At 46.6% G+C, this 27,644-nt stretch overlaps 1 protein-coding gene across 3 annotated transcripts in view; it reads left to right on the top strand.

Moving 5' to 3' along the window:
• The window catches only part of LOC138288194 (coiled-coil domain-containing protein 107-like), a 139,426-nt gene that overhangs the window by 63,573 nt on the left and 48,209 nt on the right, over positions 1–27,644 (top strand). For all 3 annotated transcript variants that reach the window (XM_069229542.1, XM_069229543.1, XM_069229544.1), the window contains one exon: positions 8,816–8,885. In XM_069229542.1, coding sequence (XP_069085643.1) covers positions 8,816–8,885 — 70 coding nt within the window. The remainder of the gene's footprint in view (positions 1–8,815; positions 8,886–27,644) is intronic.

The following is a 27,644-nucleotide window of genomic DNA, read 5'->3' as shown; positions in this document are numbered from 1 at the left end:
TTAAACTCAACCCACTTTGACTTCCGCAATGGCCATAGAACTGAAAAAGCATTACTAAAAGCCACAGAGGACTTACGAGTAATATTAGATCAAGGGAAGAGTGCGTTGCTTCTCCTACTAGATCTCTTGGCAGCTCCAAGCTTTGTGACTGCATGCAGGCTGTTGACTATTGGATGGGAAGCAATAGTCTGAAATTTAATTCTGATAAAACAGAGGTCACTGCATTTGCCCCCCATCCATCTGTCTGGTTTTTGGCCTGTTAGCCCTCCATTATAGGCCCCCTCCCCACCCCGGCGAAGAAGGCTTGCAATTTAGGCTTCATTATTGATGATAAGTATAGTTATTAGGACCAAGCCAGTGCCACAGCCTTTCCATTTTTCTAATGCTTAAAATGTTGAAAAACATTTTTCCTTGCATCCCTTCCCATCTTCAGCAGACACAGACGCTGATCACTGCACTAGTTCTGTACATATTAGATTATTGCAACAGTCTTTACCTAAATGCTCATCAATATACCCTGAACAACCGCCAAATGGTTGAGAATGCAGCCGCCAGGCTCCTTCTGAAGCTTCCCAAATATTGTTTGGTGTCAAAGGATATTAAAAAGCTGCATTGGTTACCCATATGCCAAATAATCAAATTCAAATCACTCTGCTTCACTTGCAAGGCCCTCCACTATATGGGCCAGGAGTTTCTACGGTTGGCCTGGCGTTGTATTCTCTTGGGCGATCACTAAGATCCAAGAAAGCTAAAAACGTTGTCCCAAAGTTCAAACAGGCCACTTCGTAAGGCCGGAGCTTCTTTCGTGGGGCTAAGAAAGCTTGGAATGCATTGCTTCTGGACATCAAGAACCCTCCTGATCTACCACAATTTTTACAAACAATAAAAGACTTGCTTATTTAGAACTTCCTAAAATACTTCTCGTCTAATTTGTTCATCAGCCTAGCACTAAGACACCTCCGGGTATTTGTTGTGCTTTAGAAAACTTTTAACATAACGCATGGGTCTGGGATATTGTGGAGTCACTTGGCTGTGGCCAAGAAGATGCACAACGGGGCATCTAGAAAAGAGGAGGACGTTTCTGATTGTTTGGAGACATGGGCAGACATGTTGAAGGGGTTTATGGATGATCAAGAATATGACACCCCCCCCCCCCAAAAATCAATCTTAACACAGAAGACAGTGAAGCAACTTACCAACTTCCTTGAAGACAACAACCTACTCGACCCCTCTCAGTCCGGCTTCCGAGCCAATCACAGCACAGAAACCGCCCTCATCTCAGTCACAGACATCAGAACTCTGATGGACAACGGAGAAACAGTCGCCCTCATCCTCCTCGGCTGCCTTCGACACCGTCTGCCACCGAACCCTAATATTCCACCTCCGCTCCACCGGTATCCAAGGACAGGCCCTGGACTGGATCACCTCCTTCCTCTCCAACCGCTCCGAAAGAGTCTACCTCCCACCATTCCGCTCAGACCCCACGAGATCATCTGCGGCGTCCCACAAGGCTCCTCGCTCAGCCCGACTCTCTTCAATGTCTACATGAGCCCCCTCGCCGACATCGTACGCAAACACAACATCAACATCACCTCCTACGCCATCGACACTCAGCTGATACTTTCCCTCACCAAGGACCCCACCAGCGCCAAGACCAACCTGCAAGATGGAATGAAAGACGTTGCAGAATGGATGAAACTCAGCCGTCTGAAACTGAACTCAGACAAAACGGAAGTCCTCATCCTCGGAAACACCCCGTCCGCCTGGGACGACTCCTGGTGGCCCACAGCCCTTGGCACCGCACCAACCCCCTCAGACCACGCACGCAACCTCGGATTCATCCTGGACCCTCTTCTCACCATGACCAAACAAGTCAACGCCGTATCATCCTCCTGCTTCCTCACCCTCTGCATGCTCCGAAAGATCTTCCGTTGGATCCCCGCCAACACCAGAAAGACTGTGACCCACGTCCTCGTCACAAGCCGCCTGGACTACGGTAACACCCTGTACACAGGAACCACCGCTAAACTCCAGAAACGTCTGCAGCGAATACAAAACGCCTCCGCCCGCCTTGTCCTTGGCATACCCCGCAACAGCCACATCTCCGCCCACCTGAGACACCTGCACTGGCTTCCCGTCAACAAAAGGATCACCTTCCGGCTCCTCACCCACGCACACAAAGCCGTCCACAACAAGGGACCTGAATACCTCAACTGTCGCCTCAGCTTCTACACGCCCACCCGCCAACTTCGCTCCGCCAACCTCGCACTCGCCGCCGTCCCTCGCATCCGCCGCACCACGGCAGGAGGGAAATCCTTCTCCTACCTGGCGGCCAAGACATGGAATTCCCTCCCCACCAACCTCAGGACCACCCAGGACCACCTCGCATTCCGGAGGCAACTCAAGAACTGGCTCTTCGAGCAGCAGTAACCCCCTCTCCCTAGCGCCTTGAGACCCTCACGGGTGAGTAGCGCACTTTATAAATGCTTTTGATTTGATTTGAAATATAGTAGGCAAAAATACCTTCTGGAAGTTCTGGGCACATACTGCATGCAGAAAGAGAAGGAAATGGACCGTCTATGTAACTGCAGTAAGTCAAATACGCATGTCACTAATAAATTAACATGTGTATTAAGGATGGGAGAGCCACCAGCCTGCGGTGCTTTCCCTCATTAGGGATGACACACTTAACTCATTTGGTGTGCATTAGACATCAAAAATGCCTATTATCTTGGTCCATGTGTCAGCCATATCTAGTATTCAACTCTCTTATGCATGTTGAAACCAAAATACTGGACAAAATATTGGCAAAAGACTGTCTAAGTTTATAGCTGCCCTAGTACACCCATATTAGTCTGGCTTTTTTCCAGGCTGAGGTATGAGACTGAATCTTCGGCGGACATATGGCAATCTCTGAAACCCTTTTTAAGCCTACAGTTATGTCACCGGACGCCTCCAGTGCTTTTGATTCACTAGGGTGGGTGTACATGTTTCAAGTGTTGAAGATGATGAATATTGGGCAAGAGTACCTAGGGTGAGTTAGACTACTCTGTGGTGATTTCCTTGCACATTTAAGAATAAATAGGGAGTACTCACAGCCATTTCTTCTGTCTTGGGGAACTATACTTGCCTACCCTCTCTCCCCATGATCTTCACTCTTGCAATGGAAGCTTTTAAATGTTAGGTGAGAGAGGGTCCATTGGCGTGAGCCTTAAGGTGGGGGTCCAGAGTAGGACGAGCGAATATCACTTTGAGGATGATGTCCTGCTTTGTCTGATTCTGGGATTTCCATAAATAGGCCTAAGCAAATGGTGCACATTTTTGCAAATCTAGTGGATTTAAAGTAAACTGGAAAAAAAATCAATGATCTACCCATTGTAACCTTGGACTCCTGAAGCACCATATAGAAGACAGCTGCAAGTGCAACAGGTGGGTTCATTATTTGGTCATCTTTGTTACAGGAATGCAGCAAACCCCTTTTAAAAGAGAATGTGTTCTTAAAGTTTTGGGCGGATTCAAGCTGCTGGAAAATATTGCTGCTAATGCTGTTAGGCAGAGCCGCCATGTTCAAAATGATATTTCTCCCCAAATTTCTCTGTGTATTGCAAAATATCCTGTTTGTGGTTCCCCGAGTTATTCCTCCAGTCTCTGGAGGAGGAGCTCCAATGGTTTATTATGGAATGGTGGCACACCAAGTATTGCACTATTCAAATTAACACAGGTGTATGATGGTGGTCTGGCCCTCCCACATGTACAGAAATATTTCTGGGCAGTCCAGCTGGTGCTAGTTAATGACTGGCTTTATGTCCTGCAGGGGGAGCCTCCGGTTAGGCATTTTGTGGAGATGCATATCCTTCATCTTGAATGACCTGAGGCTCTTCAGGTGCAGGTACAGCACTCACTTCAGCCACCTGAATGAAACCCTGCCAACAACACAAAGGAAATCCTTCTCCAGCAAGATATTGCATGGAAATAACTGCTATTGGGTGTGGTTCCAATCAAAACTGGGTCTAGTGAAATGGTACGGTTAGACCTTGCATCCTTGCTGTGGTCTCCCTGTCTTTTTTGCCTCTGCTGCTCATGTTTTGATTGTGTGCTGGATTAGGCAGCTCTCTATGGTAAGGGTGGCAGGTAAGGCTGGCCAACCTATATGCCAATAGTCCTGCAGATATGGGCTAGAACGTTGAAACAGCTGGGAAGGAAGGCAATTTTGACCAGGGAAACTCCACTCTGGGACTCGTAGCAGCTCAGTGAGATGCTGAAACTCAAGGGATTTGGAGGTTTGGGCCTGATTGGGATCAGCAAATTGAGGGATGTCGGGGGAATGCAACCTTAAACCATTTTCAGTTGCTTAAGGATGAATACGAGATACTGGAGGGGGATGCCATCCTTTATTTATACCTTAAACCTGCCACACGTGTGGGAGTACCTAAATATATGCAGGTTAAGAACATTGCTCTTCTGAAAGACAGAATATTGATAGAACTGCTAGCACAGAAAGCAATTTTACTTATATATATAATAAAAAGATAGTAGTAACATCTTCCAGACAAATTGCTAAGCCTCTATGCAAAGTGGGAGAGGGATCTAGAACTCCTATAAGAAGAAGAAAGGAGCGAGGCACTACAGGCATCTCCAAAAGGCTTCAAACTAATCCGGTTTAACATATTGCATGGAGTTTATTAAACAAGGGAAGTAATTGTGAAAATAGGACGGCTGAACTCCAGTTTGTGCCTCAGAGGATGCAGTATGGTGGGCACATTTTTGCACACCATTTGGGACTGTCTGGCAACTTCGGATTATTGAGAGAAAGCGATGGTATGTATAACAAGTTTTTCTTTTCATTGCAGCTATGTATTCTTGGGATATGGGGAGAAGAAACAACTACTAGGTACCAGCGACTATTCTGTAGCCTTAGTACGGTGGTGGCCCTTCTCAACATAGCAAGATTAAGGAGATCATCACTGTCTCCCTTGTTTGAGCACTAAGGCAACGATATATCGATCTGCCAGTGTAGTAGCTACCCACATCAGTTTGAAAAAGTATTGGACCCATGGAAGTGTTTTCTGTAACTTCTCATACATAGAAATATCATTGATTAAGCCCATGAGGAGTATCTAGAGAAAAGTGACTGCTAAATATATTGTATGTTAGATACATACGGACCTAAGAATTAGTTGCTTTTATATTTTGCACTGGTGTCAAAGGCTTCAAAGTGAAACAATGTAATAGAGAAGGTGGAATTTATGAACAGTAATCTTAGTTTTTTAACTGATGATCCAGTAGAACACATGAGCCTCTACATTTACAAGCTTGTCTGTTTAAGGGCCGCCTTACTAGGCAAGAGGCTAGGCATGAAATACCTTTTTAAATAGATTTCTTTATTGGCATTTTTTAAAGACATACAAGATACATTTTCAGTTTTCATACATTATCAGTTTAGGCCATAGGCCGGTACACAGGTTGTTGAATTGCTTAGCCATACTGAGCTGGAAAGAAAATTCAATACAAACAGACTTAAACAATCCTCAACCTCTATCAGTAGAGCAGCAGCAGATTGACTTATTGTGCTTGCAATACAGAAACAATAATGTAGCATAATCTACAAACAAACCAAACAAAATTACCAATATTTACACATTTTTCATGCTCCTTCTATTCCCTCCCCCTGAGCTTCCATATTATTAGTGATTCACACTGTGTGGAAAGACCTTGGTTTAATTCACTGTTCACCCATTACGATTCCCCAGTGTGGGTGTCAGCTGGGTTCAAGTATACAGGTACCCTTTCCCCCCCATCACAGAGCAACCCCTCTGTCTTAGCTCATCAGCCAGTGTGAGGTCGAACACCCTCAGGAGGCTCCAGTATTGCCTGCGTCATTGTACCCCAAGCAGGCAGGGCGTCTTCCTCTTTCTCGTCCCTTATAGTTTGTCTCATGTACCTCCTCAGCCCCACCCTACTCAAACAGATTTTTCACTTATGCTTCGTGTGTTGGGGATCTTGCACTCAGCCAATGAATTGCGAAACGCCTTTTCAGCACTGAGTCCTAGCATTGGATAGTTCCTGCTTAATTGTTTTTTCAGGCTGTCTGGGAGTAGTCCCAACACACATTTTTTTAATCCTGCATGGGACATCCCATCGCATGTTTAAGCTGGAACAATATCTTGAGCCAGTAGGAGACACTAAGCGGGTCATTCCGACCCTGGCGGTCGGTGGCCGCCAGGGCCACCGACCACGGGAGCACCGCCAACAGGCTGGCGGTGCTCCTACGAGCATTCTGACCGCGGCGGTTTAGCCGCGGTCAGACGCGGAAAGCCAGCGGTCTCCCGCTGACTTTCCGCCGCTCGTAGGAATCCTCCATGGCTGCGGAGCGCGCTCCGCAGCCATGGAGGATTCCGACTCCCCCTCCCGCCATCCAGTTCCTGGCGGTTCTCCTGCCGGGAACCGGATGGCGGGAGGGGGAGTCGCGGGGCCCCTGGGGGCCCCTGCCGTGCCCATGCCTATGGCATGGGCACGGCAGGGGCCCCCGTAAGAGGGCCCCTAAAAGTATTTCAGTGTCTGCAAAGCAGACACTGAAATACGCGACGGGTGCAACTGCACCCGTCGCACCTTCCCACTCCGCCGGCTCTATTACGAGCCGGCGTCATCGTGGGAAGGGAGTTTTCCCCTGGGCTGGCGGGCGGTCTTGTGAAGACCGCCCGCCAGCCCAGGGGAAAACTCAGAATACCCTCCGCGGTCTTACGACCGCGGAGCGGTATTTCGGAGGGGGGAAGCCTGGCGGGCGGCCTCCGCCGCCCGCCAGGCTCGGAATGAGGGCCTAACTGTGCAGTGCCATACAACATGCAGGAAATACGCCTCCGCAGCCCCCACAGCGAGGGCAGCGCTGATCCCTAGATGGATATATGAAGTGTAGTTGCTTAGGGAGAGAGAGGTTCTATGAACTATATTGTATTGTATCTGTTTGAACCTGGCACATACCGACACTTTGGGGACCATCTGGCCAGGCACCAGCTCGGTCTGTGTCTACACAGGACATCGCTTTGAGTTCCCGGAGCCTTTTTTGTCCGGGTGCACCTCTGTCCCATCTCCTACGTCCTAGCACACTCTGACGTCCCATGCGTCTGGTCTCCTTAGAATATATGTATCTGTACTTGTTATGACCTCTGAGACAAGGCATAGCTGCATTGCAAGTAGATTGAATACGCCCTAGAATACAGTGAGCGGCTCACCTCTGTCGCAGCACTCTCCCAGCAAATTTGTAGGCCCACCCAACCATGGAGTTATCTCCCCTCAACACTAGCAGTCTGGTCTGGCCTCTCATGTGTTTGGCTGTGTATGTGCGATCCAGCCCTCCTAGGTAGGCCGCAGAGGGTGGGGCCTCCCCTGTCAAGCACCTGTAAAGCTCCATCTTCTTAGTCCAGGTGGCACCTCAGCAACTACCGCCTCTTCCTGGCACTCAGATGCCCTAGTGGAGCATTGGAACCGCAGCTGGACCCTGGGGCTGCAGTCTCGGCTTGCAGTGCACCAGGCCATTCATGTCCCCAATTAAGCAGTCAGGAGCTCCGAGTCCTCACAGGCGTCCCTTTATTCCCGTCTCGCATGTGGTGCCAAAGAGCTCTGCACGTCACAGCAGCCACACCTTCACTGTGCCCTTTGCACTCCGCCTGGGTGCCCCTCCACTCCTCTTCACTCGGCTCAATGCTAGTTTCAATTGAGCAGACTACCCGTGGGCCGCATCTCCGGGAGAGCTCCAAGCCGGGGAGACGGGTCCGAATGTCTGTGCCTGAGTTTCGGCAGGCTGGCGTCTTCAGCATTTTTTCTCTCCCATGGCTGTCATCTTAATTGCCACCTGTGATGGGCAGCTCCTCCAGGCCACAGGTCCCAATACTCTCATCAGCCGAACTCCAGGCATCCTACGTTTTCATGCAGTCCGAATTGGCATCCGGCCGGGCAGTGTTCCACTTGGCTCCCGAGTGAGACCCTCACGGAGAATGTTACACTTTTTTTTGTTTTTTTTGTGCTGAGCAGAGAATTCCTCTGGGGCCCAGTAGCAGCTCCCAGGCTTCTATGTACCCATGCCCACCTCCATAGGATGGGGAGGGGGGACAACACAGACTGTGCCAGGATTGTGCTATCCATGGTCTGGAGCTACAGTAGGGCACCTCTAGTTGGCCATCTTGCTTTCCTCGACCTCCCAGGCATGAGAGATTTATCTAGAGTGTGGGTATATTTAGACAGGCAAGCCTGGATACCAAGTCTGACCATTGCCACCTTAAACAGACCTACTAGCCTTACCCAATTTGTACTGGCTCCCATCAGCCAGTGCTCTTTTAGGTTCTATGAAAGAATCCAGTACAAAAAAACTGTGGCATTTCTAGTCTCATTCATTTTATTTGAAGTACCACAGAGTGCATATTAGGGCGTGCTTTGTCAGCAAAATATTGCTATTGTGAATTGGTGCACAGGTTGCTATATTCTAATTTGTAGGGTGTTAACAGACAATAATCCTGTGAGACTTCAATTGACATGCCACTGACGATGTTGAAATGTGGGGAAAAAACCCCACTAAAAACATGACTAAAATGCAAGGTTTGCTTGCCGAAATCTCATTAAGGGGACTGCAATGAATGGAACAGATTTTGCGCTGTACTCTGATTAGGAGTGGTTTAAAGTGGCTTGAATTAACTTCTGAATGTAGAACCATTTTGCATCCTCAACCTTCTAAACATATTTTACAGTGAGTTAAAAATAGAAAGATGCAGACTGTACGGGGAAACACATTTTTATGAATATTTTCGGTGTATTTCTGTTTTAGATCCAGTCTGAACAAGAACATTCCTCTAAAAAAGAAAAAAAGGCAGAAGTTATTAAGACAAAAGAAACAGGTTTGTAAGCTTTTTTTTATTTTTATTTTTTTATTTTTTATAAAGAACCTTTTGAGAGATCTAGATTTCTATAAAGAAGACATTCTACTTGAAAGACCTGTGTGCCAGCATGGAATGGTGACTTTGAGATGCATTTCTTGTTTAGAAAAGAAATTACAAAACGAAGAGGGACTGCTGAAGCTTTTACCCATTCTACATCAACAGGGTGCCTGATACACAGATTAGCCAAATAAAAATGTACATGACAAGAATCATTTTAAGTCTCCGTCACAATATCTTGTAGTTTATTTACATTATACTCCTGTGGTATAACAACAATGGTTAAAAAAATAGGAGCTGTAGACCAGAAAAAAGAGAACTGACTGAATAGGAATGTTTCCAGTACATTAGTTCAGCTACAAGGTGAAACTGTCCTTTGTAGGTTCAGCCTAGACAACGGTCGCTTAGCAAGTTATATATATACATTGTGGGCTTCAACCCTGATCATTGCTTTTCATTTATCTATGTCAGTGTCCTTTAAAAATCCTTGCTTGCTGATGGTCAGTCCTTCCTCTTTGTCCCTCCTTTTTGTCTTTTATTTCCTCTCAAGGAGCACTGGCCAAGTACTGTATCCTAACGCTCTGGCTGTTTATCTGTTGTTTTGTGGGACTACTTTTTTTAAGATGTGAAGTTCAGTCAGAAGCTCGGTTATAAGCAGAGTCTCTATGTACAGGATTGAAAAGGCAGACATCCCAACACGATTGAAAAGGGAGACATCCCAATTTAAAATGGCGTTTATTACTGTAATTGAAAATGAGTCCCGCCCATGCACAGTAGTCGTTTGGACGGAAGGTCAACGAGATGCTAGCTGCAGTGGAGAATGTAGTGAAGATGTAAGTATATTCAAAAGTGTTCAGTGAAGGGTGCTGCACTGAAGGGACTACGGGCCTCGCTTGACTCTGTGGTAGTGACTAGTGTCATGCAATCTATGCTTTAGTGGTCGATTGTTCTTTCTTGGTGTCAAGAATTCTTTGGAATTGAGATCAACTATATTGGGGTTACATGTTTTCCCTGTGACTGGTTTGAATGGGGTTCCATGTTGAGAAACAATCTTTTTTTTTTTCCTTGACTGTTGTGCACCAAAGAATCACTCTTTTCACACCCTAACTTCCCTGGCCTCAGATGCTTCTTTAAGTTGGATGGGTATTGGTCGACACACGAAGAGCAAATGTGCAATTTTCACTCATAACTTTGGTTTCTGCTAATGTTCGGCTTCGTATTTTTTTTAGTGGATACACCTGTAAAGAGTGTCACAGGACAGGTTGTGCAATGTTTTAGTTTTGCTCCTTTAATGTTACACACCTGCTAATAATTCACAACTCTGCAAAGTACTAACAAGTGTTGACCAATTTGTTCTTGGACTTCAGGCTGCCTCTATTGGGATATTACGTTTCTAAACGAGGTGCCTATTTTTTTCTCCTCTCTCTTGGATCACCGTCTCGTTTTTATTTTTATACTATTTTTTATTATTCAGTTATTAATTGTTATACTAATGTAAGACCTGTTTCTCCATACCATAATGTTTGTTTACATTTGTTATTCTTTTCGTGATCCTAAAAATCTGCATCCAGTAAGACCCCAGCCCTCCCTCAGTCGTAGCAACACAACACAATCTTATGGTGACTGCTTTCAAAGTGTTTTTGGAGCCCGGATGGACACCTCAAAATGCTCTGGGCGTGGGATGTCACCCAAGGAATGGAAAAGGACCAGGACACTGGAAAGAAAGTGAAGGATAGCTTTAATACCCACTAAACCTTCACCATACACATAGGGCTTAATTTTGTTCTGGCATGTCTCACCTTCATAAGAACAACATACATTTCATTATCCTGAAGGCCCACAAGAACTACATCACTACCTATAACAGCCTCCATATGGAACATCACTTGCCAAAGAATAATGTGAGACTAATTATGCCAAATGCTTGTTTACTCAGATATTGAAGGGGAAGTTAAACTAATTCCAAATATGGTATAACATTATTTACAAAGGCCATCCTTGGTCCCCAGTAGGAGACCCCCTTCTGGAAATTCTAGGGCCCAAGTGTTCCTTTGATGTTCTGTCAATTACAGTGAATCTTCAGTTAGATGTAATATTGACTTATCCCTATTGCACCACACTTGAGGGACCAGCACATAATTCATCCTAAACCACATACCATCCTAAAATGCCACTTTGTGCAGCCAACCATTAATTAATAATGTCTCACTTCCACTGATGCCATTTGCTTTTTGATCTGTATTTTTTCCTCTCATGCTCCACCCCGGGCATTCACCCATCTTTTGTCTGCCTTGTCGTCATATTCCAGTTCCTAGATTCCATTGCACTGCTGCACCAGTCAATATGTCTGCCTGTTAACAGTCCCTGCCTGCTATGTATTTGACCTCACAATTATGCTTTGGAACGCATGACAACCATATTTATATTGTTGGCCAAGCCAACACCTCTTTGGGAATTTAGTAGACCAACTAATTGTGATGTGTTTTTTCTTGGTAACACAACCCCTGAGGTCCATTCAGGAATTTACTGAGCCTTATTTCACAGCCAGTGTCTCCCATTCTACAAAAGAATATATAAATTCTGTTTCCTTAAACACTGTAGAAGCAGTGACGCCGCCACACAGTTTGAAATTGAAAAAAACCTCGATACTCTGCTTCCACACCTGTCAACTCTGGACAATTTCCCTCTGTCTGCCCTTAGAAATCCTCACAGCCTTCAAAAGGCATTGAGTACAAATATGATGCATACGTTATAATCCGGCAAGCACATCTGTTAATAATGTGAGTTCTTTCTCAGCCTCTAGCATTTTTGTAAGTGAGGTCCTACACTCCGTGGGCTGGGTGTGTTCTGCTGTTTCTAGATAAGATAACCTTTTTCAACCTATTGGTGAATACCTAGGCTACAGCAGCCCACAAAACCTCTACCTGGGCCACGTCCCCCAGTATTATTAACTCCTGCCCCCACTCCATCTTCAAACATGTACGATGTACCTACTTCAGAATAGATATTCCATACCAGTCAATGTACCCCACCCCTCCTTGATAAAGCTAGTCTTAAATCAAATCTGTATGAAAAAATATCCCATCATCTCAGTTTTTGATTCCCTCTTCCCCCGAAATCTTTTCTGTTTATCCCCTGTATTCAGATCTACAGGACTCTGGTCACAAATATTTCCCTCACACCATAATGAATACAGCGCCACTTCCCAAAGTCCACTGGTACTATTGTTTCATCCCTTTGCATTTTCAACAATGCGCTCGTCTATGTCCACACCATCAATATTCAGCACCTTACTAACCAGCATACCAGCACCTTACTAACCAGCATATCAGCACACTCCTCCATAATACAACTTGTGTTGCTTTATTGGTACCTGGCCCTTTTTGCAGGATTATCCCCAAACCTTTTGCCTTTTTCCTCCCATTTTTTTCTGACACGTTTTTGTTGGCTTTAGGACTCTAGGCACCTTACCACTGCTAAAGTGCATATGCTCTCTGTGTAAACTGTATTGGTGATTGGCTTATCCATGATTGGCGTATTTAATTTACTAGTAGGTCTCTAGCAAAGTGCACTGTGTGCGCGCCCAGGGCCTGTAAATCAAATGCTACTAGTAGGCCTGCAGCACTGATTGTGCCACCCACATGAGTAGCCCTGTAACTATGTCTCACACCTGCCACTGCAGTGTCTGTGAGTGCAGCTTTTACTTGTATTAATTAATACCTAGAAATCAGTGCTTAACTTGTAAAAAATAAAATAATAGAACAATAAATAAAATAAATAAATGCCAGTGTACCTTGCACCACCCATTGCCCCTCCAGTGCTGCTAATAATACTATCAACGCACCTACTGACCATCATGCTCCTACAGGTGTGACAGTTCAGACTATTTAAGGTAATGGGGTGTTTAGTACAATATTGTTTTTCCATCACTACTTGTGGCATTTGAATAATTTGGGCTTTTTAGAGTCAAAGACTAAGTTTTAGAGTCTACATTTCCTAGTCTGCATTTTTTGATGAATCCTTTGGCTCCTCTGCTTTTACAGTACACAGCTAAGGCATATATATACATTTCTTAAACATTCTGTCAGTGCAGTTTTGCTTTGAAATTTGCACTGACCACATGCAACGAGCATTGGGTAAGCCAATAGGTCTTGCTTATACAAGATTTGTTGGTGTTGTCAATGTTCGTATAGAAACAATTACCAAAGACAGTAGATCCCAAGTAGGCGAGACCTATTGGCTTTGCCTGTGCTTGTTTATTTTAAGTACCAGATGTCAGCGGACTCTTGGATAATTGGTATTTTATTATTTATTTACTTATTTTATATCAGCTGGGCGTGGCCTCTTAATGCATCGGAGAGCTTTACAGGTTTGTCAGCAAGAAATACATGCCTTATATTTTGAAGCAGTTACGTTTGTGTCAAGAAAACGCTCTTCCAATATAATTTTCCTGATTTAATTGCACTTTATATTTTGTTAATGTCTGCTCTAAGAACTGACGGTACATCAGACCCCTGCCAGGCTTAAACCCTGTCTGCCGACATTTGAAAACTTCCTTGTTCTCGAACCAACTGTCGCTTCTGCAAAGGCTCGAGGCCACCCAGGGCTAAAGATCTCAGATTCGCCTTTGAGCGCACACCGATCACTGCCACTTTTTAATTCAAAGCAGAAATTGTCATGGATGAGATAAAAATAAAAAGTATCGCATTTAGAGCTACCTGTATGACATCAGATGGTACATTATATTATATATTAGTGATTGAATTTATTTGAACTAGTTATTCAGAGATTTAGTGTACGGTGTTGATTAATATAGGATATGGAATAACCTGCTTGTTTCATTGACGTAAACTGCGAATTGAGGGCTACGCTTTTGTGCTTCTACACAACTGATGCAATAAAACAAAAGGGAACACCCAATAGTTCATACAGGAACTTTATGCAATTAAAGAGAAACAATAGTTGCTGTAAATGCATTAGTGAAATGTTCAGTTGCACGATACAGTGAATGCTAGTCCATAGTCAGTGTGATAGTTTTACAAAAAACGTGTCTTGGTTGAAATCAAAAACCTAATATAGAGACATGTCATTTTTTGTTTTCAATCCCAGGGATATGACTTATTTAATAAAACAAATATGTATCCATTGTTTGTATCCATTACCTCTGAACCTGAAAGCCAGTTCCCATTGAAGGATGTGTACTCTGATCGGGTCCCACTAATTAAGGGGACGTGTACGGTAAAAGTGTAACTTCTTAGATTTTTTTTGGCAGTGAGGTAAAGTTCTACATTATGTATATAGTGCCAACCTCAATGCATGCGTTGTGGAGCACTTTATCAAGCTTAATAAATTCAGAGCAGTTAGCAACATGATATAAATGTAATGGCTGTATAAAGCAATAGTAAAAAATAAGGTATGGTGAGGATAGCAATGGATATTATCTTTAATAGGTGTTCTTTAGCACTCCTATGGAAGGAAAATAAACTAGGTGCTTTGCTGGAACTCTTTGGGATGACATTGGGGAGATTTTAATTTGCTGATAAGTGATTTTTTTTTTATCAGTCAGACCTAAAAAACAGAATATGATCATCACACAAGTCATAACCAAGACACGGGGTGGAAAGATCTGTCTGGCAAGGTCCCTAAAGTTACATAATTTGTTGATTAGAATCTAACGTGCTTAAGTGATAAAATGACAGTTCGAATTCTTAGCTGAAACATACATCTCCAGGATTTTTGTTATGGGTCCAACCAGATCTATTAAATTATCTTCACCGGAGTCCATGAGTTGATCAATTATTTAATTAATTATTTTTTCTTTTGAGCCTTTGGATCAACATCTGAGGTGGAAGCGACTCTGTTCTCCTGAAGGCGTCCCTTACATTGTGCTCTAGGGTTGTTACAAATCTCCTTATCTAATACATTGCAAAGATGTAATTAGGCATAGCAAGCTAGTTGTGGAGCGGGGGGGGGGGGTCCAGTCAAAAGATCTGGAAAGGATTATATCTTCAGGATGAAATATCCAGTGAAATGTGACTTTTGTGTCTGGCTACAGTGAATCATTCTGATCTTGATCAGGATCTCTATCCATGTCTGTTTGTTCCGGACTCTGGACTGGGGCAATGATTTTCTGACAGTGGAGTCTATCCTAGCATTGTCCAAGTTGGGGCTGGCTTTAGCGCTTGTGGCAACCGGTGCAACAATCTTTTTTGGCTGCAGACCAGATTTCCCAAAATGACCAGCTTCTCTATGAATTCCCTCCCCACCACCCTCCAATGGTGCCATTCACCTCTCCATAGCCCATCTCTCCCATGCATTTAATTTGCTTTATAGCTCTACTCATATTAGTGTAGGGTGTCAGAGCACTTGCCATCATACACACATTATACAGAGACAAATAATCATACATGTATTAATCCGTTTATTAAAAATGTTACATAAAATGTGGAGGATTACAAGGTGTAGGAATCACGTCATCCATACTAGTAGGCAGTTTATTTTAAGAGTATTTAGTCCAGAGAAGCACAAACTCGGGTTTTAAAGTGTACCCCAGTGGTTGGTGTTGCCTTTACTAATAAGAAGGTGTTTCTACCCTACGTTAATAATACTGTACCATATTTTTCTTGTTTGGAAAATAATAAAAATGTAGTTTTAAAAACAGAATGTATTTCTACCCAAAGAAACCCTTTTTAGAAACATTAATATAACGAAAGACTGCGGGAAAACATGGGTGGTCATTATGACATTGACAATCATGTGACTGCTGTAGGAGGCTGGACTGGCTTGTAGTGAGTACCAAGGGGTACTTGCACCTTGCACCAGGCCCAGTTATCCCTTATTAGTGTATAGGGTGTCTAGCAGCTTAGGCTGATAGATAATGGTAGCTTAGCAGAGCAGCTTAGGCTGAACTAGGAGACGTGTGAAGCTACTACAGTACCACCTAGTGTCATATGCACAATATCATAAGAAAACACAATACACAGTTATACTAAAAATAAAGGTACTTTATTTTTATGACAATATGCCAAAGTATCTTAGAGTGTACCCTCAGTGAGAGGATAGGAAATATACACAAGATATATATACACAATAGCAAAAATATGCAGTATAGTCTTAGAAAACAGTGCAAACAATGTATAGTTACAATAGGATGCAATGGGGAAACATAGGGATAGGGGCAACACAAACCATATACTCCAAAAGTGGAATGCGAACCACGAATGGACCCCAAACCTATGTGACCTTGTAGAGGGTCGCTGGGACTATTAGAAAATAGTGAGAGTTAGAAAAATAACCCTCCCCAAGACCCTGAAAAGTGAGTGCAAAGTGCACTAAAGTTCCCCTAAGGACAAAGAAGTCGTGTTAGAGGAATAATGCAGGAAAGACACAAACCAACAATGCAACAACGCTGGATTTCCAATCTGGGGTACCTGTGGAACAAGGGGACCAAGTCCAAAAGTCACAAGCAAGTTGGAGATGGGCAGATGCCCAGGAAATGCCAGCTGCGGGTGCAAAGAAGCTTCTACTGGACAGAAGAAGCTGCGGTTTCTGCAGGAACGCAAAGGGCTAGAGACTTCCCCTTTGGAGGACGGATCCCTCTCGCCTTGTAGAGTCGTGCAGAAGTGTTTTCCCGCCGAAAGAACGCCAACAAGCCTTGCTAGCTGCAAATCGTGCGGTTAGCGTTTTTGGATGCTGCTGTGGCCCAGGAGGAACCGGGAGGTCGCAAATTGGACCAGGAGGTAGAGGGGACGTCGAGCAAGACAAGGAGCCCTCTAAGCAGCAGGTAGCACCCGGAGAAGTGACAGAAACAGGCACTACGAGGATGCGTGAAACGGTGCTCACCCGAAGTCGCACAAAGAAGTCCCACGTCGCCGGAGAACAACTTAGGAGGTCGTGCAATGCAGGTTAGAGTGCCGTGGACCCAGGCTGGACTGTGCACAAAGGATTTCCGCCGGAAGTGCACGGAGGCCAGAGTAGCTGCAAAAGTCGCGGTTCCCAGCAATGCAGTCTAGCGAGGTGAGGCAAGGACTTACCTCCACCAAACTTGGACTGAAGAGTCACTGGACTGTGGGGGCCACTTGGACAGAGTTGCTGGATTCGAGGGACCTCGCTCGTCGTGCTGAGAGGAGACCCAAGGGACCGGTAATGCAGCTTTTTGGTGCCTGCGGTTGCAGGGGGAAGATTCCGTCGACCCACGGGAGATTTCTTCGGAGCTTCTAGTGCAGAGAGGAGGCAGACTACCCCCACAGCATGCACCACCAGGAAAACAGTCGAGAAGGTGGCAGGATCAGCGTTACAGAGTTGCAGTAGTCGTCTTTGCTACTTTGTTGCAGTGTTGCAGGCTTCCAGCGCGGTCAGCAGTTGATTCCTTGGCAGAAGGTGAAGAGAGAGATGCAGAGGAACTCGGATGAGCTCTTGCATTCGTTATCTAAAGTTTCCCCAGACACAGAGACCCTAAATAGCCAGAAAAGAGGGTTTGGCTACCTAGGAGAGAGGATAGGCTAGCAACACCTGAAGGAGCCTATCACAAGGAGTCTCTGACGTCACCTGGTGGCACTGGCCACTCAGAGCAGTCCAGTGTGCCAGCAGCACCTCTGTTTCCAAGATGGCAGAGGTCTGGAGCACACTGGAGGAGCTCGGGACACCTCCCAGGGGAGGTGCAGGTCAGGGGAGTGGTCACTCCCCTTTCCTTTGTCCAGTTTCGCGCCAGAGCAGGGCTAAGGGGTCCCCTGAACCGGTGTAGACTGGCTTATGCAGAATTGGGCACATCTGTGCCCAAGAAAGCATTTCCAGAGGCTGGGGGAGGCTACTCCTCCCCTGCCTTCACACCATTTTCCAAAGGGAGAGGGTGTCACACCCTCTCTCAGAGGAAGTTCTTTGTTCTGCCATCCTGGGCCAGGCCTGGCTGGACCCCAGGAGGGCAGATGCCTGTCTGAGGGGTTGGCGGCAGCAGCAGCAGCTGCAGTGAAACCCCAGGAAGGGCAGTTTGGCAGTACCAGGGTCTGTGCTACAGACCACTGGGATCATGGGATTGTGCCAACTATGCCAGGATGGCATAGAGGGGGCAACTCCATGATCATAGACATGTTACATGGCCATATTCGGAGTTACCATTGTGAAGCTACATATAGGTAGTGACCTATATGTAGTGCACGCGTGTAATGGTGTCCCCGCACTCACAAAGTCAGGGAAATTGGCCCTGAACAATGTGGGGGCACCTTGGCTAGTGCCAGGGTGCCCTCACACTAAGTAACTTTGCACCTAACCTTTACCAGGTAAAGGTTAGACATATAGGTGACTTATAAGTTACTTAAGTGCAGTGTAAAATGGCTGTGAAATAACGTGGACGTTATTTCACTCAGGCTGCAGTGGCAGGCCTGTGTAAGAATTGTCAGAGCTCCCTATGGGTGGCAAAAGAAATGCTGCAGCCCATAGGGATCTCCTGGAACCCCAATACCCTGGGTACCTCAGTACCATATACTAGGGAATTATAAGGGTGTTCCAGTAAGCCAATGTAAATTGGTAAAAATGGTCACTAGCCTGTTAGTGACAATTTGGAAAGAAATGAGAGAGCATAACCACTGAGGTTCTGATTAGCAGAGCCTCAGTCAGACAGTTAGTCACTACACAGGTAACCCATTCAGGCATATTTATGAGCACTGGGGCCCTGGGTTACCAGGGTCCCAGTGACACATACAACTAAAACAACATATATACAGTGAAAAATGGGGGTAACATGCCAGGCAAGATGGTACTTTCCTACAACTGCCATGCTGGCAATGGCAGTAGTACCGCTGCCAGGCCGGTGGTAATTACTGCCAACTAATGACCATGGCTGTGATCCCTCCCATAGACAGCCAATGTACCACCCCAACTACCAGTGCAGTACGACCATTTAATACAGCAGTAGCCGCCTTAAGGCAGGCGGAAGATCACCCACCATATTATGACAAAGCACACTGCCAGGATTTTCGGGATGGTAGCAACACCACCAAAAACTTGGTGGAAGCACATCATATAAAAGGTGACACTCACCTCCAGGGACACAGAGGAGTCTGCGGTCGCCATGGAACCAGAACTGGAAGTCTTCCTGATGCTGTACCACGCCATGTCAGTCCTGGAGCACCAATGCCGACGATGAAGGTGAGTACAGCTGCCTAGCACACAAGGGAGGGAAGAAGGGGACACACACACACACACACACACACACACACACACACACCACACACCACACACCACACACCACACACCACACACAGCGCAGGTGCATCATGTTGGAATTAGGCATGCACCTCGGGGGGAGGGGCTTCTTTCTGGGATGGGGGGGTCCATGGGTTTGGGAGGGGGCGGGTCTTTACCCTTGTGTTTTTGGGCAGAGGAGTGGGTTGGGGCTTGGGGCTGGAGTGCCACTCGTGCCCCTTTGTGGCAGCTGAAGTCTTAAAGGGGGGAACAGGGCTAGATTTGGTGCTGGAGGGTGGGACTTTTCTCTTACGGGCAGGATGGGGGGGGAGGGAAGAGATCAAGGCGGGAAAGGAAAAGCTTCTTAGGACCAGTGGGGTGGGCTGTGGGAGGAGGTGTGGAGGTGGAGGTAGAGGGAGTGGTTGTAGGAGGAGGAGGTGTGCTGGACTTGGGTGCAGGTGCATGGACTTTGTGAGTGTGTGAAGTGGATGGCTGTTGGGTGTCTCAGTGCGAGCGCTGGTGTGTCTTTGGAGGGGGGCTGACTTGGGGGCAAAAGGACGAGTGCATGGATGTGGTAGTGTCTGCAAGTGAGGTGGGTGTGCTGCATGAGGTAGTAGTAGTGACTGAGCATGTAGTGTGTGGAGTGGATGTCTGCGGGTCTGCTGTGGGGACTAGGCAAGGCTGTGCAGGTGGCAGGTTCTGGGACTGTTGATGCTGTGCATGCAAGTGAGAGTGCTGATGTGACTGTTGAGGAGGAGGGGGAGGCAGTGGATGTGTGTGCATCTGTGTGTTGGCTGTGGGAGTGCTTGTGGACTGAAGTGTGCTGCCTGTGTTTGTCTGTGCGAGTCTTGTGTGGTGTTTTGGTTTCAGGCTTGTCAGAATGTGTGCGTGGGATGGGTTTGTGTAGAGGAGACTGAGACTGGGAAGTGGTAGTTGGAGGGGGGACGGAAGAAAGGGGGACACTGGCTGCCTTCAGAAAGGAGGCCAGAGCCTGAAACGATCTCTGTAGGACAGCCAAGCCACTGTGAATGCCTTCCTGGAAGGCATTGCATTGCTTCATCTGGGATGCCAGCCCCTGGATGGCATTCACTATGGTTGACTGACCTACAGAGATGGATCTCAGGAGGGCAATAGCTTCCTCACGGAGGGCAGCAGGGCTGACTGGGGCAGGGCCTGAGGTGCCTGGGGCGAAGGAGTCGGCCACCATCCTGCATGAGCGGGCACGGGCAGCTCAGTGGGGGGCTACTGGGAGGGTGGTGCTGGGGTGGCGGAAGATCCTGCTGCTGGGGTGGTCCCTAAGGGGTCCGCCGCCACCAGGGAGCTCCCATCGGAGGAGGAATCAGAGTCCGTTGTATCAGCACCTGTCTCCCCCAGCCCCCACCGCCCTCACCCCTCCCCCCCACCCACCCACCCCTGTGATACTCTCCTCGCCCTCTGTCCCACTGGTCCCCTCTGCGTCTGTGACTCTGCCTCCTGGGTCCCGTGGGTTGCAGCTCCCTCACTCGCAGGTGCCCCCGCTCCTTCACCAGATGATGCTAATGCACATGTGGACAGGATGACAAAAGGAGAAGGCGGGGAGAAAGAAAGGGAGCACAGGGTCAATCACAGCACCAACAGCACAGATGGCATACACATCAGTATTACTCACTGAGACTAAGAATGGGCAGTTTGGACCACACTGGCATACCATTGGCTAGGTACTACAGCATGTAGGAGCCAAGCACTGACATCTGCACACCAACTGGGACCAACTAAGCCCTGTCTGACATGGAAAGCCAGCTACCTAGCTATCAAAAATATGCATTACACCCAAAATACCTAAGCTGGACCACGCAGCAATGTCTAAACTGGCATACTGGGACATCCACTGACTAGAACCCTGCACCCAATTCCCAGGCAGCAAATGATGTTTGTCATACACACTCTAATCAACCCCTTGTCGCTGCTGTGATGCCCTCAAGCGCCCATCCAGCTCTGGGTAGGCCACCGCTAGTATGCGGGCCATTAGGGTGGTCAGGTTCTGACAGACACCCCTCCCTTGTTGGGAGGCTGTCCCCAGCTGGGCCTCCGCAGTCTTCCGGACCCAGGATCTCAGGTCCTCCCACCTTTTCCTGCAGTGGGTGCTCTGCGACCTCCAGGGTCCGCACGTCCCCGGCGATGGCACAGCACAACCCCTTCTTCTGATGGGTGCTGACCTGCAGAGGAAACACAGACAGAGGGACACCATGAACCAGACAATCCAGCCTGTCACACATATGGCCTACATACTGCATTTGCCCTTCGACAGGCACACACATGACCCGTACCTCTGCATTAACACTGCCACCAGCCATACCCCCCAAATGATACACTGCCAACACCCCCCCCCACCCCCATGTTGCATGCAGTGTAGCCATGATGTACTCACCTGTTGGTCTGGAGGCCAATACAGCTGGCCACAAAGAGGTAGGACCCAATCCACGAGCCCCTCCAACATGAAGGCTGGGGCCCTTTCCGCTATAGCACGGGCCGTGGCAGGTGCCAGACACAGGTCACGCAGTGGCGATGTCCTGTGGAAAGTCAGGAATCAGGTGAAGTAGTAGGAAGACAATGGCGGTCACTTCAGCTGCAGTGAACACCATCACTGCCGGCATTGATCATCATTGGTTCCTGTACTCCATAGAACCCCATTTTAGCCAATGAGAAAGTGCAGTTGCCATTTTCTAATGCTAGTACACATGTATTGATTTAAATGTGCATTGGTGTCGACTATACACACCTAGACAATTCCAGTGTCTAACATACAAACTTGCTCTGTGTACACTGATGTTGTGTGCCCATAGTTCCTGTTGTCACTCCCTTCTTACTTTTGGGTCACGTAGGTACCAACCACTGCGGAGGAATAGGAGGAGGAGGCAAGCACCAGTGTACAGACCCCTTGTGGACTTGGCTACACTGGAGGACCGGCACATCATACTCACCTATCGTCTGGACAGGGCCACAATCACAGAGCTGTGTGCACAATTGGAGCCTAATCTGCTACCTGATATCCATTACACCACAGTAATACCTCCTCTTGTGCAAGTACTGTCTGTGCTCCATTTCCTGGTAACAGGCTCTTTCCAAGTAACAGTGGACTTGGCTGCATGAATGTCACAGCCAATGTTCTTTATTGTGCTTGCAAGGGTTTTGGCTGCCTTGCTCAAACACATGTGCAGCTACATCGCATTCCCCCAGGTAGATGATTTGCCTACTGTGAAGGCTGGATTCTATGCATGGGACACATATACCACATGTGATTGGGGCCATTGAGGAGACCTATATTGCCTTAGTCCCCCACCCCCTCCATAAGGCCAATGCCAATGAGCAGGTGTACAGGAATAGGAAGAGTTTCCACTCACTCAGTGTCCAGATGGTGTGCCTTGCTGATCAGTACATCTCCCACATCACTGCCAAGTATCCTGGGTTGGTGCATGTCTTTGTCCTGAGGAATAGTAGTCTCCCACAGCTGATGGCGCAACTACAGAGGCACAGAATGTGGCTTATAGGTGAGCCTGTGCCCCCACCCAATGTATGTCAGTGTATGCCTTCAGGAGTCATACCCCATGCCATTGTGCAAGACTAATGTGTGTCTCTCACCTTTTCCAGGTGTCTCCGGCTACCCAAACCTGTCCTGACTCTTCACCCCTATTAGGAATCCAAGAATAGGGGCTGCAAATAGGGACAATGATGTTCATGGGCATACCAGGAGAATTGTTGAAAGGACCTTCCGTCTCCTGAAGGCCAGGTTCAGGTGCCTCCATCTCACATGTGGATCCCTATGCTACTCCCTGAGAAGGTCTGCAAGATTGTTGTTGTGTGCTGCATGTTGCGCAATTTGGCCCTCAGACGCCATGTGTCCTATCTGCAGGAGGAGGGGGAGGCAGTGCACCTGTGGCAGCAGTGGACAGTGAGGAGGAAAAAGAGGAAGGAGGATGTGGACATCAGGACATATACAATACAGCAGTACTTCCAGTGACATTCAGGTAAGACTGTTGAACTATACATTTCTCCATTTAAGTGTTGGGCTGTGTGGCTGTAGCATAATGCCAGTCATTACCTTTGCATCCCAACTCACTGTCACCTAAGTCTTCCCTTATTGCAGATGTTGGTGTGGTTACAACAGTATAATACTGTGATGTATAGAGACTGCTGAGACACACATGTAGGATGAATCAACATATTACAGGACATTTGCACAGGATCATGCAGTTCAATACAGTTCAATCCATAGTACATTTCCTTCAGATAACGCAGTATTACTCAAGTTGTGTCCAAGGGTGCTTATTAATGAATCAGGTGTACAATGGAAAGTTCAATGGAGTGGGGTGATGGTTGGGAAAAGTCCAGTGTAGTGGCCCAGTCTGTTTGTTGCACAGGTCCAGAGTCCAAGGGGCCATAGGAAGGGGAGCAATGGCAGTTCAAAGTGCACATAGTGACACAGTGGAACACCAGGGGGACATTCTGGAGGGGCTCATTTCCTGGCGGGGGTCTTGGCAACTGCCTCTGGTGTCTGTCTGGGTCACAGGGAATGTTTTTGGCATGGTTCACTTTCTGCAGGAGGAGGGGTGCTGGTGGCCTGTGGATCCTGTGGCAGGGCCTCCTGTCCACTAGCTGCAGCAGATGTTGATGGCTGCTGGGTGGAAGTGGCCCGCTGGTGTGCACTGTTCTCCCTCATGGTGTTGGCCATGTCACCTAGCACCCCTACAATGGAGGCCATGTTGGCATTTAGGCCCTGGAACTGCTGCATGACCTCCTGGTGGTGTACACTCTGCAGCCGCTGGTTCTCCTGCATGATGTTGATCACCTGACCCATCCTGTCCTGGGATTGTTGGTATGCCCCTAGGACATTTGTGAGGGCCTCCTGGGCACCGCTGTCCTCCGACTGTCCCTGGCCCCTGTACCTGGCCCCTGTGCCTGTGTCCCTTGAATGGTGTGCCCACTCTCACTGATACCAGGACCCACATTGTGTTGCCTGTTTGGTGTGGACTCGGGTCCCTGTACAGGTGGGCACACTACTGATTGACGTGTCTTGGGGACAAAGGTCTGGGGGTGTTGGCTGGCTGCTGTGGTGGTAGATTCTGAGGGGGGAGGGGCTCTGTGGTGGACTGGCTGTGGGATGGGGTAGCCAACTGACCAGTGCTCCCTGATGAGCCAGGAAATTCATCCAGATCCAGAGCTCCTGAGTTACTGTGATCACTGGGGGCATCTTCTGGTGGGGGACTGGGTAGCTGTGGCACCTCCTCGCCGCTGACATTGCCTGGGGCACCTGTGGGGATGTAAGTGATGTATTATGGTACATGTCTGTGACATATTCCACATTCCTAGCTTTCCCAATGACAAAGTTGTTGTCCTCCCGCCTATAGTAGTGCGTGGTGATGGATTGTGTGATTCTTAGTTCTCCATGCTGTGCATGCATTGGTGGTGGGTGTGTATGCAGAGCTGGAAGGGATATGCATGCTGTGGGTAGGGCATGCAAGGTTTGCCATTTAGATTTGGTAATTGGGGTGGTGCACTGTATGGGATGGAATGGGGTGATGGGAGTCAGGGTGAGGGGTCGTGGTGGCATGCAGGCATGGTGGGTGATTGGTGAGTCAACATTTACTACCTGTGTCCAGTCCTCCGGCTACTCCAGTGAGTCCCTCAGGATGCAGTATTGCCAAGACTTGCTCCTACCATGCTGTCAGCTGTGGGGGAGGGGGTGGTGATCCACCACCAGTCCCCCTGATAGTGTGCTGGTGCCTTAATGCAGTACAACGCACCTTCCCCATAGGTCGTCCCACTTCTTCCTTATGTCGTCCCTTGTGTGTGGATGTTGTCCTACGACGTTCACCCTGTCCACGATTCTCTGCCATAACTCCATCTTCCCGGCAATTAAGATCTGCTGTACCTGTGCTCCAAACCGCTGTGGCTCTACCCTGACTATTTCCTCCACCATGACCCGCAACTCATCAGTGAACTGGGGGTTCCTTTGTGGGGACATGGGTGTTGTGTGGAGTGTGTTGTGCAGAGGGTGATGTGTGAAGTGGCGGGGTGTGTGGTGTGTGACGGATGAATGGGTAGTTGTGATATGTGTGTGCAGTTCTCTCTGTGATTGGCATGGCGAAGTGTAGGGGTCTTCTCTTGTTTGCAAAGGATTGTGTTTGATGTGGGGGGATGTTTTGTAGTGCTGTTAGTGGGTGGGTGGCATGTGTGTATTTGTGTCAGATGCAGGTTTTTGGTTCTGGTCAATATTGTTTTGTTTTTGGGTGGCCATATTCGCTGCAGCGGTGTGCAGCGCTAATGGTTTACCGCCGTTGAATGTCCGCTGTGGTGATTCGTGGGTCATTATTTGGAGGGCGTTGTTTTGGTGGTGTAACGATATGGGTGGTAGTACTGACAGTTTATCACATTCAGTGGGTCTGGCGGATTTGCTGTTGTGGTTGTTTTCTGTCAGTTCTGTGTGTGTGTCCTAATCTGGCAGACGGATGTTCGCTTCTGCAGAGGTATGTTGGCGGCAGTCACCGCAGTGGTATTCTGAATTTACCGCCAATGGCATAATGAGAGCCATAATGTTCTAACCTGCATGCAACTCTTTGACAGTTTGTGGGTCACTGTGCTATATTAAGAGTGTAACTAATGACCTGCAAGTAACAAAATGATCTCTGTGACAAAAGCAGTAACCCACTAAACAATCAATATAAACTAGAGTTCTGTGATCTGCATAGTACATGTTCTGTGCAACAGGCATATTCATCATCTGCCCTACTTTGAGTCAAAACGCCACTAGAAGAAAATGTCAATCTCTCTCCATTAGGAACGTCGGTCACCAGAGTTAGTTTGACACTTTAATTATTGCTTGAAAACTGCTAGACCCAGAAGGAACACTGTTACTTCTAAACACAGCATGCTAAAACTCCAAATATATGGATGTTGTGACATTTGTGAAGTTATCAGTGTAACAAGTCTTAATAAGAACCTCCCACATCCTGGTGCATTTGGGAGAAAAGACAAAAGGAAAGTGTCTGACAGCATTCATTGGTCATAATGTAAATATCTGTGAAAAGAAATGTGTTTTTGGTGACCATTTCATTCATATTTCTTTTCCTAAAACTGGAAAGCTGAATGGTGTGCCTTTAGGGACATGACTGAGTAGGGTCACTAAGCAAAAGTGCCCTTTTCCCTGTTGCCATATTTAATTATTGCGGCCATTGAGCTAACTTACGTTGTGTATTAAAGGGGATTATGTGAGGTAATAATGAAACTAAAATATTATTTATAAACCGATGATATGCCCTGTTTTATTTTGGGTATTTTCATAATACAAGGTAAGTTCTTCCAGTAACAAGACTATACTTGAGACGTGTTCAGGATGTAACATTTAATGGGTTAATAATTGCCTCAGTGTTTGATGTTGTGTTGACATAATGTATTGACAAATTTAAAGTTAATAGAGGAAAGTCATGAAGAGCTGAGCTTGTTTTACAAGATAGGGACAATAATGATGACCACATTAACTAACATTTGATCAAATTTACTGTTCTCTCTTTTCCATTAGGTAGATTAAAATAGTCACTGAATCAAAAAGGTGACCATTAGTTACCAATGAGAAAATGGGGAATAAATAGGGGGATACTTTATCTGTTTTGAAGAGAAATCTTAAATTTGGGGTGTAGAATTTACTAATTTAAGGACTTTTTTTTTTTTTTCCTTACCTGCTTTCAATTGATGGCTTGCAGAGGATTCTGGTTAGGGGCTATTGGTGGTGTGAATATGAAAGACACCTTTGATTTGTATTCTTTTCTTCTGCTATTAGGTAACTGAAGAATGAGGTAATCACTTCCTTTTGTTTTACACGTGAATAGTACAATAAAAGAATAAGCAACTGATTTGAAGGATGAAATAGGAGACTAGTCTTTGAAGAAATCAATGGATTAAAACCAAAGACGTATAGCAGAAACTACAGTTGTACCAAGGAACAATGAATATTTTAAATGTCTGAAGTTTCTATCTAAACTTTTCTCCATACAAGGTGCTGAAAACCTTTTCAGCCTCTGATTACAACCGTTGCCAGCAGAAGAGGTTTGTCACAACAGAAAAACCAGTTTAGGCAAGCCTTCCAGAGTGGTTGTTAAAAGCAGGCACATCTGTATTAATTATTTCGGGCTATCGAGTAAAATCATCAAGAAAGTTTCTTGTAGTGTTTTTTGTTCTTAGTTTCAAATGTTTACTCTTGCCTTTGAGGTATCCAGTTTGGTATGAATACTCTGTTTAGTTGACAAGGGCATTTTTGGATGGGGAAAGTGTTCTTTCCCTTGTCTGACTTTTTTTTTTTTTTTTTTTCCTTTCCTTTTCATTTACCCCTGTGCCTCTGCTACCCTTGAATAAATTATGGAGTGTAATAAACCAGTCTACTTCTCCATGCTTTTCAACATTTACAACAAACCGGAATGAGAGCATTCTGATTTGAAATTATTTCCCCAGAACAGGCTTTTGCTGTATTTTTTTACTACAAAAAATAAATGCAAATGTTTTAGGAAAGTC

This window comes from Pleurodeles waltl, chromosome 4_1, assembly GCF_031143425.1.
Source record: "Pleurodeles waltl isolate 20211129_DDA chromosome 4_1, aPleWal1.hap1.20221129, whole genome shotgun sequence".
Classification (NCBI taxonomy): Eukaryota; Metazoa; Chordata; class Amphibia; order Caudata; family Salamandridae; genus Pleurodeles; species Pleurodeles waltl.
This window is presented reverse-complemented; position numbering and strand designations above follow the sequence as displayed.